Source organism: Artemia sp. Qi Xiang Cuo, chromosome 1 (assembly GCF_049724085.1).
Source record: "Artemia sp. Qi Xiang Cuo chromosome 1, ASM4972408v1, whole genome shotgun sequence".
Taxonomy (NCBI): domain Eukaryota; kingdom Metazoa; phylum Arthropoda; class Branchiopoda; order Anostraca; family Artemiidae; genus Artemia; species Artemia sp. Qi Xiang Cuo.
This window is the reverse complement of record NC_142794.1, coordinates 92,300,091-92,315,775: the sequence shown is the minus strand read 5'-3', so window position 1 is coordinate 92,315,775 and position 15,685 is coordinate 92,300,091. Positions and strand designations below refer to the sequence as shown.

At 34.7% G+C, this 15,685-nt stretch overlaps 1 protein-coding gene across 1 annotated transcript in view; it reads left to right on the top strand.

Moving 5' to 3' along the window:
* Positions 1 to 15,685, top strand: part of LOC148956923 (neuropathy target esterase sws-like) — a 142,241-nt gene that overhangs the window by 46,956 nt on the left and 79,600 nt on the right. Inside the window, 3 exon segments of the mRNA XM_089087769.1 lie at positions 1,579 to 1,762; positions 2,762 to 2,868; positions 5,193 to 5,287. Of these exon segments, the coding sequence (XP_088943895.1) occupies positions 1,579 to 1,762; positions 2,762 to 2,868; positions 5,193 to 5,287 (386 nt within the window).

The window sequence follows — 15,685 nt, the reverse complement described above, 5'->3', positions numbered from 1 at the left end:
AGGTTGCATCATTTGTAAACCTCAAGTTTACTGTACCTCTTACAACGCTCTCAACCCAACGACCTATTGCCCCTATCAGTGCATTTACTGTGTATTTCGGTGATAGTTTTAACCTATTCTGGTTTATAGGTTGCGTCATTAGTAAACCTCAAGTTTACTGTACCTCTTACAACGCTCTCAACCCAACGACCTATTGCCCCTATCAGTGCATTTACTGTGTATTTCGGTGATAGTTTTAACCTATTCTGGTTTATAGGTTGCATCATTTGTAAACCTCAAGTTTACTGTTGCATAGGTTGCATCATTTGTAAACCTCAAGTTTATAAAAACTCACTTTTAATCAGCAGATTTTAAACACAGGCTAAAGCTCAATGCAAAACTTGCTGTGGAATACATAAACACAAACAAGGTAAACACGCCTGTTTCGTGGGTCAGGGGAATGCGGACCAATCAGTGAGAAGTAGTTGTCAATAAATTTTTGGAAGTCATTTTGTGAACATCCAGGGGTCGACAGCAAAGGAAAAAATTAAGGTAGCTTATTCGATCATTCACACATAAGGAATGTTCAAAGAGAATATAAATTCTGCAAACAGATGTAACTATCAGAGTTATAGGTGTAAGCTTTTAAAAATCAGTATGTTTAAGGCACAAAAAAAACAAATTTATAAAATTCGAAAAGGATATTTTAAAGAATAACGGAAGGCAACTTTATATAAAAAGGAAAAGGAAATTTATCTGCTATGTCATTCAACATGTGAAATTACTGGACATAAAGGGGATCCGAGAAGAATAGTCCAAGGTTTATTAAATTAAAGTTGAGAACCGTTGTTTAAAATTTTTGGGCGAGTTTAAATTCTCTCTGTTTTTCCTAGTCGTATTCTGGCTCAACTAGTTTAAAGGCTTTAATTTCGGTTCAAATTAATCATTTAGACTAGCCTAGGCTACTCCAGAAGTATGTTTTCGGCTGCGTTGAAAATTTACTCTGGTTTTTTATAAGCTGATGTTATCTAAACATTTTTTTGTTGGGAGGGGGGTTAGAAAGTTAACTTCCCCAACCAATTGTGTTGTTTTTACAACGGTTACTACAAATTTAGTTTATATAATTTTTTCAACGGCCTTAAGTGACATTGCCACATTCTCATCCACTCGTCTTAGTTCCCGCTAGTATTATACTAATTTGGTTGCGGCAGTTAACAGGGAGTAATTGTTCCCCTGAATAGCCTAGCAAGCAAAAGACCGTGGCGTAGCCCTTGTTATGTTTAGGGGTGTAGTTAGCATTTGAAATTTAGAAAGTAGAGCATTGGAAATATTTATAAAAACTCCACAAAACGGGAGAAGGAGTCTGACCACAGTCGTTGTTTTAAAAACGGTGTGGTTTTTAAAATTTTATGTTTTACCTTTCCCTATGGCGTTTGATTTTTTTTTTTTCATCTGTTTATACTATTGACTGGTCGGTATATGTTAACTATTTAATCATCTCTTCTTAATTAATTGGTTAAAATTGAATACATTTTGTCGTATTTGTGGGTTATCAGTTGAACAATCAAAATTTATTTTTACTTGTGTTCCATCCTTTAGGGCAAAGAGAAAATTCTGATGGATGTATCGGCTCGTGCCTGTGTTGACTCTGTTGTAATAAAGGTCCCCATCAAATGTTTTGAGTCCTTCTTCGTGGAAAATCCAGAAAGCCTGGCCCGACTAATTCAAGTTGTGATGGTCCGTCTACTAAGAGTCACCTTTCTTGCTATGCATCAGCATCTTGGTAGGACATCTTTGTTTTACTTATTGTAAAATACTTTAATCCGAATTCATAAATTATAATTTGTATTAAACTAAAACCTAGAGGAACAGAAATTACAACGAATGAATGATTGATACCAAATATTGAATCAGCTAATTCAAGTTGTGATGGTGCGTCTACTAAGAATCACCTTTCTTGCTCTGCATCAGCTTCTCCTTACGACCTCTCTTATTTTACTTATTAATCCGTGTTTATAAGTTATGAATTATATTAAACTCGTACTAGAAAAACGGAAACTACAATGAATAGATAAGTGAAACCAAAAACGAGCAAAAATGAATAATCAACCTTAAAAATAAAGATATTATTGTTGATGCTTAGATAGAGCCTAAAACGAATAGAAATTAAAAGGAACAATCAAGTCAAACTTAAAGGGACAGAAATTAAAAAAATAAGGAGACTTACCACCCCCATTAACGCTGGAGAAGACTAGACTTTACACGATATTCCTAAATGATGAGGTGAAAAAAATCAACTCGTATAAATAAAGCTTGCAATCTACTGTATGGAATATATTTATTAAAAAAAAACCCTTCATTTGTCGATATTTGGTGTTTGGTTGAATTGGGTGTTAAATTAAAAAAATAAATAAAAATAAAAACATGGATTAACAGGCAGTCGAAACAAAAGCTAAAAGCCTATGGAATAAACAGATTAAGAAGGTGTCACTTTGCTGAGAAGGTGAAGTTGTCTCTGGGAATCGACTCATTGTCAGTGTTTGAAGTCTTGTGGAAAAAAAGACTATTAAATTTTAAGTAATTAGTTTTGCTTATTTAATTTAGCGTTCTAGCTTGGCAACACTGACGAAATTGTTGTACTTTCATAAAACTTTCATAATTTTGAAACAACCTAAAGAAAACTCTTTAGGTATGAATAGACTAAGGTTGGCCGAGGATTAGAAGGTGTTTTTATTTCAATGTTGTTAGTGCTTTAATGAATGCATCTTGTACACATTTCAAGGTCTTAGTTCAGAGCTGGTGAGGAACACACTTGAAGAGGCATCTGAAGAAGAGTTACAAACTGGGTTGATTGAAAGTGCCGCTTCCCAATCGCAAGAGGTTCCGAAGGTTTGATTTTAAGTCTCACCTTAAATGTTTTTCTCTGCAATTTTATCGTTGTTATATTTCCAATATTATTCTATCCCGTCACTCCTTTTTTTCGAACCACTAGAAAGGCGCTTAAATACTACAAAAAGTTTCAAGTTTTGGATAAATTCAAAATCAGCGAAGAAAATTTATTCCTATAGAAAACCGACTTTTTTTTATTAGCTTCCTGTATTTGCAACGGCAGTGAAACAGGCCTTGAACATGCTAGTCTTAGCTTTACCGTGGATCTTTGCTCTGCCATTTTGAAATCTATTTGTTTATATTTAATCACCAGTCATGATAAATGGAGAAAAATCATCGATTTTTGCTCGAAACTTTGTATTTGAGCAATTAATGTGAATTCGTATAAAATAAGTAAGCCTCTCTGCTCAAGAAATAGATAGATTTAAGAGAATCTAAATTAGAGAAATTAGAAATTAGATTTTTTAAGAGAAATTAGATTTTTTAACCTGTTCATGGTTTGACATTTCTTGACCTAGTCCTACGTTCAAAAATGGACGATAACCAATCTAGAAATACATTCCCCCTATCTTCTATAAATATCTTCTGAATTTTTTTTTTCCTGTAAAAAAAAAAAAAAAAAAAAAAAAAAACTTCAAGATTCTCACTTTCAAAGCAAATTGGTTTTAAGCAATTTCGTTTGTTTTTCTGTCCAATAAATGCATCTTCTATCCCTCCAACTTGTTTGAGCTAAATTATTCATTTTTAATGTTCTCCGTTGGTGTTAAAATCCTTTATGATATAAAATCAGTTCAATCTGGCGTAAGCCCCCTCCAATTACTTCTCTTGAAAAAATATCCTCAAACCAGTAAGTCCCTCCCCTCATAGTAATATAAAAAAATTCTTTTTTAATTCATGAAATCGAATTAACAATTTAATTTAATTTAACGCGCTATTAGCAATTTTGGCTTCGTAATAAATGTAATAGAGGGTAAAAACCTGTTGTTACTTTTTTTCCATCAAATAAATATAATGCATATATCCTTTGTTCCTACTTGTTTAAGCAAAATTAGGTATTCTTTTTAACGTCGTTACCTATAAAATCTTATGTTTAGACTAGTGCTTTAATTTGGATATAACTTGATACCCTAAATTTAGCATTTGCTACCCATCAGACCTCTAACATAAAATAAGTATAGCCAAACACCAGAAGAGGCCTATTCTTAGATAATCGAAAGCCATAAAAATCGAGAAAAAATAAAAATTTCAAAGTGTAACCCTCTTATTTTTGGTTCTTTTTTTCGTAACATTTTATTTTAGCTGCAGACTTTGTGAATATACAGTTCTTTACTTAGAAATTAGTAAAAAGATTTAATTTTTTTATGATAAACTAACCTCTCGTTAGCTTCTAACCATCAGACTGTTGACATAAGAAACCGTATTTATTTTTTTAAGAAATTTAATCAAAAATATACTTAAAATTATTATTGTTTTCTTAGTTTCAACTTCACAACTGCCCTGCCAACAGATTCCAAATTAGATTTAGAGAACATAAATAAATAATCTACACTATGAGAAGTCTTTTTCCTACTTCATAGACTGTTTTCTTCAGAAGACTTGAGATTTTTATGAAGCTTATACCGCTTTAGGAGAATTTTTTGCCCAAAATAAAGTTGATAAATGTTACATTAAGGAGAATATTTTTTCTTCCTACGAAGATAAGCAATAAACACATTACACACCGAAGTGTACCTTGTGAAGTGACGTGAAAAGTAAATCGATGATGATCGAGAATGACGATTTTTGCGAGTGGCACGACTACTGCACTAAACAAAGTCGATAACAAAATCAAACGATCAAGTGTATGTTTACTTGTACTGCCCGGGCAACGAACTTGGAACATTAGCACCAACATGCTAAACTAGGAAATGGGTTTTCACGAAACAAAATCTCATATGAAAAATATTTAAAACTTAATTTAGGCCTTAAACAATTCTTACCTAGAGAAGATAATGGGCAACACAAGTCACTTCACGATCACTTTTTTTCTGTTTTTTATCCTCTATCCTTAAACTGAGGCATCTCAGGGGTAGCTGTTAAAAAAAGCATCATCCTGCCAGATTATTTAGAGTAAGGGAGGGGGGGGTCTTAGGAAAAGATGAAATTGTATTAAGAAAGATAAGCGGCCATAAACACTCACTTTTCCTCTTAGTAGAAACATCTGTTTGTAAAGGCTCGTTAATGGCAGTAATATTAATATAATTTTCAGTTGAAAATTGTCAGTCAATTGATTTGTATCATTGAAAATAATTCTGACTCTATGGCTGGAACTGATTTAATTCTAGAATGCAAGACGTGCCTCTGTCTTTCTTCCAAACAGCGAATCAGCAACACAGGAAATGGCAGACGATGTCTCGTATCACTCAATGCTGTTTTCAAGGTAAGTTTTTGTTTCTAGCCGAATTAGATACGTAACCCCGAACGTTAAGAAAAATAAACCATGGGATCAGGCAGACTAAGAGAAATTTGTAAAGAAAATTTTGAATGAATGCAAGGTCAGGGCCAAATTTACAGACTGACCGTATTTCCATCAGTAAGCTGTACGAAAAATGTGGTTCAATCCCGCGTTTTAGGGCTATAATGAGAGAAATACTGAGATGGTTAGGACATGTTCTGCAGATGAAGCATGGCAGATTGCCAAACATGGTCCCCGTTGGCCAATTGTCTGAGGCCAAACGAAAAGCAGGTCGTTCTGAATGGGGCGAGAGGATGTCGTAATAAGATTTAGGGGAAACGGGATCTTTTTGAGAGGGTGTAAAGAGGTAGGCTTTAAATAAATAGATTGGGATGAAGGAGGAGCGTGCGTAGCCGTGTTGGTATCAGGCTGCTATGTGCTGCAGTGAATTGCTAGTAGTAATAAAAATAGTATACCTCTCTATCCTCTAATTAGAGCTGTCGCCTGTTTTTTCAGCTCTATTTGCTTACATTTGTCACAAATTATTTTATAGAGTTTATAATGCAAAAGTCGGATGCTTGTGATTAAATGTGATCATAGGTTTGAGTGGTTTTATTGCGAATGATTGACGTATTCTTCACCCATCAACTGTTTCTTTTTCCATAGTGACAAGAGTGATAAAAAATGTTGATGGAACTGGCTCTTACTTGCTTGAGTTTAGTTATTTCCGTGGGCTTACAATAAAAATAATGTTACCATGTTACCATTCGTTACCATGTTTCCCTTTAGTGCGTAAAATTCGCAATTTTAAACCTGGAAAATTCACTTAGTAAATTTTTCGTATCTTTTAAAATTGAAACATATAGTTTTAGTTAAGACCAGAACTGTAACGAGAAAATAATACTTGTGGTACAATTCTGCTTGAAAGCGAACTGTAATGCTTTGGATAAGGGTTTTTTTGCGTCCTAAATCACCCTACATCAGTACTTTCAATATATGTCTTTGTTTTCAGCATTAAATATTCAATATTCATGCTCATTCAATATGTTTTTTACCGTTCAAAAGAGAATTACATAGTAAAAATTAAGTAATTAAAATAAAATACGGAAAAATACGAACATATATGGTTTCCGACAGTTCATACAACTGATATTTTATATGATTGTTAAACTTTTTGTTTATTTTTGTGTGTTACTGTCCTTGCGGTGGGAAGGGGTTTCAAGACCTCTGTACCCTTGAAATGAAAAAAGAAAAACGACCAACAGATAGTTAAATAAAAAAGATATAAGTTTCTTTTCTTTTCAAAGTAAGGAGCAACATTAGGACTTAAAACGAACTGAAATTATTCTAAATAAAAGGGGCTTCTCCTTTATCATTCCTAGGTTTTTACGATAAAGTCTTAAAGTTAAAAGAAAAATATCCTCATTCATAGTCAACGGCCCTTGTGTTTGAGCAGTCTTACTTAAAGAACCGTGACAAAAAGTCAAAATTTTGAGTAAAGAGGGAGGGATGAGGAAGGGGCTCACTCTTATACGAGATAATTTCGGTTCGCTTTAAGTTTTAATGTTGCTCCCAACTTACAGCTGTTTTTTTTTACCGTTTTTCAAATTATGCCAGGAAATATCCCCCCCTCCTGTGTGAAGTTTCCCATGGAAATTCTTCTCTAGAAACTTTCCTCCCCATAGGAAATTCTCTATGGAAAATTCCACTCTCCCGCGGAAAATTTTCTTATATTCCCAATAACAAATGCTTGGTGTGAACGGTGGATGAATTGCATAACTTACACCCCTTTCCTTAGGGACTGTTTTGGTTCGTGTCATCCCCAGTGACATAGCTATTGGGTCTTTCATCTATCCTGAACCTGATGGCTATCTCAAAATTTTTATCTGACGTCTTTGGGGAAAAAAATAGTATGGGACGGGGACTAGTCGTCTTCCATTTTTTTGGTTCAGTTAAAATAGACATAAGGACTTTTGATTTTTGTTCGAACGAGCCCTCCTCTGTTCTTCTAAGACCACTGGTATGGTATGCTCTCCTGGGAAAAAAACAACAGCATATAAACACGCATTTGTGATTTTTCTTCTGGCAAAAACACAAAATTTCCCATTTTTGTAGATGGGAGCTTGAAATCTACGGCAGGTGTGATTTCCATTAAGATCGCTTAACTTTTTGGGGTATTTCTCCTTTTTTTGAAAATCAGATACATTTTCTCTGACATATAGATTTTGTTGTCCAACTTGATGAATTTTAGATATTTTTAATCGGTATAAAAAGCCCATTCTTTTGATGTATCAATTGTTGTTAAAATTACATCATTTAGAGTCTCGTTTACTATTGGGCCGAATCGCTCTTTACTTGCAATTCAATACCACGAACTGTTTGATTGGGATGCAAACACTAAACGAGCAACTTATCTTTTCTTAAAGGATTTCTTTAGGTAAAATCCCCTTCCCCACCTCCCATAGAAAATGAAGATATTGACTACTTGCTAGGCACGGTACCATGTCGGTATTTATTATTTATTTTAGGCTTAAAATGTATTCAAGGCTATATAGTAGTCTGGGTCAAGCGTTTCTCGTTTTTCTAGAACCCCCTATGGAGCAAAAAGCTGCTTGCTTAGAATATAAATAAAATGCTTAGAAAAAAGTAAACATTTTTGAAACCTGAACTAGAACAAGGCTCCCGAAGTTTCAAAAAAAAAATGTGGACAATTTTACCGTTTTCATTAGTTTTTTTTTTAATGCTCTACTTGCGAATTATCAAAGCATTGTTGTGAAATTTCAAGTGGCTAATGCTAAAATACAGCAAGAAATATTGTAATATGTAACAAATCTTCATTCGGGTCAGTTCTAAGCCCTTAAATATTCAGATTGTATTCCTTCTCTACACCTGTTTGACCACAGTCTGTACGCGCAAGTCAAAGTCGTCCTTCGAAACCTGCATTTATGAAGTCGGTGAATTAACAGTTTCTGCACAGATGCTCAATGATAACGACTGTTTTTTATTCCCTGAGTGTTTAGTTTATGATTCTACTGAATGCAATGGGGAATTTGTTATCTATACGCCAACGGATCACCATTTTGATATTTGCTTCAAATATAATCTTTTCACTTTCTTAATGGTTGCCAAAGGGGAACGGTTTTTTTTCCAGCTTAAATAGTTCTGAAATAAAAAAATCCGTAAAATTTTTGCCTGTCTACTTCATTCGAGCTATAAACCCAGTCACATGAAAAATAATTTTTAATTAATTAAATTGAATGCTCTTCCTGCTATTTATTTGAATAATTGTTGATGACAAAGATCATCAGAAAAAATTGCCGAAACAAAAAAAAAATCTTAGTTGATCAGAGTGCTTCAATCACCGAACAGGAATTTTCAAGTATTTTCACATTAAAATGATTTTGTTGGCTTGTGTCACGAAGGGTGGGCGATGAACACATCTGGTCAAACATTGTCTTCAGTGAAACAACTAAGTATTGGGATCTTTATCAATTTTATTGCTGTAGTAAATAAAATAGGGTTGCATTGGTTCCTTTTTTACGTACTGGAATGCTATGCCAAGCTAGTTACAGAGGCCTCCTAAACCGTCGTTGGCTTCTACGATCAAGATCATTTAATTCGAACTACACTATTCCCAAGAGCTTTCATGCCTTGTTTAACTTTCATAGAGGGTTTTGGTCTGCCTAAGAAGTCGAGAGCTAAGTTTCAAAAAGTGCGAATCGATGTATCAAGAGCAAAATTATTTTGGCTGTTTTTATAAAATGGTTTCTTCTTTTTTTGTCAAAATTAATACATGAGACCAACTGTTAGAAAAGTCTTTCTTTTTCCTTTGCATTAAATAAATCTTTAATAGATGACAAAAGTATGTATTTATTTATTGCTGTCAAAAATGTCAAAAATGGTTCGTCTGGATGTAGTGAGTAATGCTCATTAATTTAGCTAGTTCTAGGTTTTGTATGTATTAATAAAAAAAACTCCGAAAAATAAGTTTATCAAAGAACAGTAAAGGCCATTTTAAGCTTAATTCAGCAGACACAAATACCTGTTAAAATTCAAACTCAAAACGACCAGAAATTACTATTAGAGAATGAATGAAACCCAAAACGAGCAGAAATTAAATAAACAATCATAGGAAAAAAACATACAACAAGTAATAATATAAATGAATAAATTGATCTTAAAGCGAGTAATCCTTAGAATGAATATGAAAATTAACCTTAAACGAAAAAAAATAATTTGCTATTGAAATATAAATGAAACTTAAAACGAACAGAAATTAAATAAACAATCAATGCAGTCAAACATACAATAGATATTAATGTAAACGAATAAATAAATCCTAAAACGAATGAAACTTAAATTGAATATGCAAATCAAGCTTGAGAGCAACAAAAATCACTACAAACAAGAGTTTTGGTATCGCCTCCTTCTCTCACTGTAAAAGTTTAAAACCTACTGCGTCGTTGGCGCTTTACTGAAAACTATATGCGTATTGAACAGTCTTGGAAAGTATAAACAACATCAAATTGAGTATTTGATGTATAATGATGTTAATTAATGAAATATCCATCAGTTCAAGAATTTATTTCACTATTTTTTTTTTCAATTCTGTAAGAATTGGAAAAGAAAATATTTGTAATATAATTCGTTTTCAGTTAAGCGCTAATGACGCAGTAGGCTTTTGGTTTTTATTTATAGTTAATTAAGGGGGCAGTATCCAACTTCTTGTTTGTAGTGAAACTATATTCGTCTTGGACAACTTTAGAAAGAACTAATAAATTAAACTGAATATTTGATGTATAATGATATTAATTGCTGAAAGCTCATCAGTTCAAAATTTTACTATAATTTTAATGTTTATTTTCAATATTAAGTACAAAAGAAAATATTTGTCATAAAATTGGTTTTCATATTCAATCTAAGGATTACTCGCTTTAAGATCTATTTATTCATTTATATTGTTACTTGTTGTTTGTTTTTTGCTATGATTGTTTGTTTAATTTCTGTTCGTTTTGGGTTTCATTTATTCTTTAATAGTAATTAATCAAAAAAACTTTTTACACAAAATAAGTTTTTCAAAAAAAAGTTAAGGAATCCATTAAACAAAAAATGAACAAAAATAGAATCAAATAATCTACCAAGCATACAACACCACAAATCAGTATCAATAAATATATGAAACCCAAAACAAACAGAAATTAAAATAAGCGAATCTCGAAACGAGCTAAAATTAATCTGAGTAGGGTTCTAAACCCTATACTTTCTAAAATCTAGAATATAATTTGTACTTTACTGAAAAAAATCAAATGAATTTGCTGAAAAAATTTGTATTGTCAGTTTAATATACATATGCTGATATCTATTCCTGAAAATCTTAACTAATTTTTGTTTTCTTAAAGTTATAAGTGAAAGCATTTAATAATATTTTTTCAGTAAAGTACAAATAAGAATGATGGACGTTGGGGGGGGTATTCTTCCTCGGATTACTTTCGACTATTAAAAATGGCACTAGCCCTTTCTGTTTCCAATTGAGTTAGCCCTTTTTGGAGTTTCTACGACAACGCTATCTATAAAAACCTTATTTGGCCCCAGGACACAACTTACAACCCTTACCCCGAGGGCCATGGGGGGGGGTTATCATCCTCAAAGACCTAATTTTCGGACTTTTCAACTACATTGAATAAAATAGATATCTCACAATTTTTATTGGATGTTTTTGGGGAAATGGTGAGCTTGAGAGGGGGTTACTGGCCCACCAATCACTTTCGACTACTAAAAAGGGCACTAGCCCTTTCAACTTCCAATAGAATGAGCCCTTTATGAAGTCTCTGCGAAAACATTTTCTATAAAAACCTTATATGCCTTCAAGGCATAACTTACAACCCTTTCCCTGAGGGACTTGGGGAGTTTGTCACCCTAAAAATCATAATTTCCAGAAATTTCAACTACGTTGAACAAAATGGCTATCTTAAAATTCTAACTGAATGTGTTTGGGGAAATGGTGGGCGTGAGAGGGAGAATAGTTGCTCTCCATTCACTTTCGACTATTAGAAAGGACACTAGCGCTTTAAATTTCCAATCAAATGAGCCCTTTTTGAAGTTTCTACGACAACACTTTCTGTATATGCCCCCGGGGTATAACTGAAAACCCTTGCCCTGAGAGCTCTGAGGGGGGTTGTCGTCCTAAAAGACCTAATTTCCGGAACTTTTAATTACGTTGAACAAAATGAATGTATCAAATTTGGATTGGATGTGTTTGGGGAAATGTTGGGCGTGAGAGGGGGGTTAGTTGCCCTCCAATTACTTTCAACTATTAAAGAGGGCACTAGCGCTTTCAATTTTCAATCGAATGAGCCTTTTTTGAAGCTTTACGACAACGCTTTCTATAAAAACTTCATATGCCCCTAGGGCATAACTTACAACCCTTGCCCGGAGGGCTTTTGGGGTTGTTATCCTCAAAGACATTCAACTACGAACTTTCAACTACGCTAAAAAAAATGGCTCCCTAAAAATTTTGATTGTGTGTGTTTGGGAAAATGGTGGGCGTGATAGGGGGGTTATTTGCCCTCCAATTACTTTCGAGTATTAAAAAGGCCACTAGCCATTTCAATTTCCAATGGAATAAGCCCTTTTTGAAGTTTCTACGACAACGCTTTCTATAAAAACCTTATATGCCCCCAGAGCATAACTTACAACCCTTGCTCTGAGGGCTCTTGGGGGGGGGGGGAGTTTGCTATCCTTAAAGACCTAATTTCCAAAACTTTCAACTTTTTTGAACAAAATGGCTATTTAAAATTTTGATTGTATGTGTTTGGGGAAAAGATGGGCGTGAGAGGGGGGTTATTTGCCCTCCAATCACTTTTGACTGATAAAAAGGGCACTGGCCCTTTGAATTTTCAATCGAATGCGCCCTTTTTCAAGTTTCTATGACAAAGCTTTCAATAAAAACCTTATATGCCCCCAGGGTATAACTTATAACCCTTGTCCTGAGGTTTCTGAGGGGGCTATCATCCTCAAACACCTAATTTCCAGAACTTTCAACTACGTTGAACAAATGGCTATCTCAAAATTTTGATTGTATGTGTTTGGATAAAAGGTGGGGGTGGAAGGGTTGTTAGTTGACTTCCAACCACTTTCGACTATTAAAAAGTGCACTAGCCATTTAAATTTCCAACCAAATAAGCCCCTTTGGAAGTTTCTACGACAACGCTTTCTATAAAAACCTTATATACCCCCAGTGCATAACTTACAACCCTTACCCTGAAAGCTGTGGGGGGGGGGGGTTGGTCATCCTAAAAGACCTAATTTTCAGAACTTTCTACTACGTTGAACAAAATGGCTATCTCAAAATTTTGATTGAATTTTTTTGGGGAAATGATGGGTGTGGAGGGGGGCTAGTTGCCCTCCAATCCCTTTCGACTATCAAAAAGGGCACTAGCCCTTTAAATTTCCAATCGAATGAGCCTTTTTTGAAGCTTCTACGACAACGTCTTCTATAAAAAACCTTATATGCCCCCAGGGCATAACTTAAAACCATTGCCGTGAGTGGCGTGAGTGGGGGGTTAGTTGCCCTCCAATCACTTTCGACTATTAAAAAGGGCACTAGCCCTTTGAAGTTCCAATCGAATAAGCCTTTTTTGAAGTTTTTACGACAACACTTTCTATAAAAATCTTATATGCCCCCAGGGCATAACTTGCAGCCCTTTCCCTCAGGATTGTGGGAGAGTGTTTTCCTCAAAAACATAATTTCTATCTGGAAATCCACTGTGCTGAACAAAATGGCTATCCCAATTTTGATTGAATTTGTTTGGGGAAATGGTGGGCGTGGAAGGGGTGTTACTTGCCTTCCAATCACTGTCGGCTATTAAAAATGGCACTATCCACTCCAATTTCCAATCGAATGAGCCCTTTTCGAAGTTTCTACGACAACTCCTTCGATACGAAATGCCCTGGTATGGAAGAAAGCAAGAAATAATAATACCTTGTGCCAACATCGTTCTTTGCTTAGGCAGCGCGATTGCGCTGCCTATGATTTCTGGTCGTTTTGAGTTTGAATTTTAACAGGTAATTTTATCTGCTGAGCTGAAGTTTAAAATGGCCTTTACTTTTCTTTGAAAAACTCATGTTTCGGAAAGTTTTTTTTATTTAATTCACACTAAAAGGGAGTTGTTAATTTATTCCACAAACACACGAATGTAAGTTGTTTCAATGCTTTTGAGTTTAACAGTCCATCGTTACTGCTTCAGCATGCAAGAATACATAATTGAAACCTATTCTAGAAAACTACCAACTGTTACAGCTCAAACTGATGTCATAATATTCCAAGTAAACTAGTTACATGAGCAGTTCCCAAAGCCACGGCAAAACCAGAAGTGCACCTCTGATAATATTTCAGTAATTCGCCACCGCAAACACTTCGACGTGCCAGCGTGCCGCCATCATTGCTGGCAGCGGCAATTAACCGGGAATTTGTTGCAAAAAATATGTTTTCGAGATAATTTGTTGAAATAATAGGCGAATATAAGATAAAATCCACTATTTCATGGTAAAAACAAAATTCTGGACTCCCTTCAAGATTTTCTTTAATTTACTCGTCCACTACGGACTCTTGATTGTCCTCTACTTGTTAATGCGCTTTTCACTGTAGTTATCAGTTTTTGAGACATTGAATAATCATTAATAAGATAAGATATGACACGATTTATTGCTGAAAAATGGCTATCACAAGCACAAAAGTGCTGAATTTGCGCTCTAGTGTCAAATATAGCGAAAAAAGAATAACAAAAACGAAAAACAACGGCCAATTATAAAAGGGCCAAATGTCAAATACATAAAAATGTTAAAAACGAAAACAACGTACAATATGAACTCATAAAATTAGAATGCCAATGTCGTAAGAAAAAATATAACAACGTCAAACGTCAGCCAAAAAAAAAAACAACATAAGTTAGTTGGTGACTAACAAACATAAATATAAAACCCCCAAATTTGCAAAATGGGCATTAAATTAATAACTAAAGGTAAGGAGCGAGTGAGGGGGGGGCAGCGGAGAGTCAGTGGTTGAAAAGGTCAACCATGTAAGGGATAAAAGTTCTTCTATATCTTTCTGTGCAAACTCTTATTGGGGCAAGAAGGGGGATTTTTGTTGACACAGACCGCAGGCGGCGAGGTCGAAGTGGTGAATATTGGCCGGGGAAAAGAAGAGTTGTTCGAGGGTTATGAAGGGCATTGTTAGCAAAACGCAAGGTAATTTTTGCTCTCCTTTCCTTAAGGGTGACAAGATTAGCTCTCCTAAGAAGGGAAATACAAGGTACTTTATCCTCATTGAAGATAATTCTTAGGCACCTTTTTTCTACTGCCTCTATTCTGTTCGACCATTCAATGGAGATGCCTGGATGCCAAACAGGACAGGCGTACTCAAGGGTTGGGCGTACAAATGAGAAGAAAATCCTGAAACAATGCGATTTAGGGAATTTAAATTTTTTTAAGGAGTTTAAGGAGGGAAAATGCGGCATTTGCACGTTTTAAGATGTCAGGTTATGACAATATGACATTAATATGACAATCCCATTTTAAGTCGCTTGAGATGGTAACGCCCAGTAATTTCATAGTGGTAACGGACATTTCAGGGGGGATTGGACAGGAGAAAGAAGGAGAAGTTTTAAGGAAATTAATAGTAAGAACAGTTGACTTTAAAGGGTTGACTTTCATATCATCAGTAAGAGCTTCGGCTGATATCGATTCCAAGATGTACATTGGGTTGCTTTTGGAATTTTTGGAACATGTCTCTGAGACAGTAAGATCATCAACGAATTTCCATCTATCCGGGAAATAAACACCAAGGTTATTTATCATTGTAAGAAATAAAATTGGACCTAAGAGGGTCCCTTGAGGCACACCATTATAAAGTGGGAGGGGATCAGAATATACATTCAAGTATTTCACGACTTGCGTTCTGTTATAGAGGAAAGACGCAATTATTCTAATTAAATAAGGGTCAACTTGAAAGTCATTCGATAGCTTTTCTAATAGTATATTGTGGTTGATTAAATCAAAAGCTTTTTGTAAGTCAACGGCGATAACATTGACCCAGGTATTGGGTTTTTCGAGTGTGTTACATAGTGTCCATAAGGTGAACAAGATAGTGGGTAGTAGATGTAGAGCGTAGGTTTCCGAATTGTCTTTGGTCAGCATTTGGGAGTATTTTTATTTCAACCACTCAGCTAAAAAGCTTTCATATAACTTGGAAAAAAACTGGAGTAAGAGTAATGGGACGGACACAATCAAATCTTGATTTTTACCTTTCTTTTTTACTGGAGCAATAAAACCTAATTTCCAACAATTTGGAAATTTACCAGTAGAGGTAATTTCATTAAAAAGTAA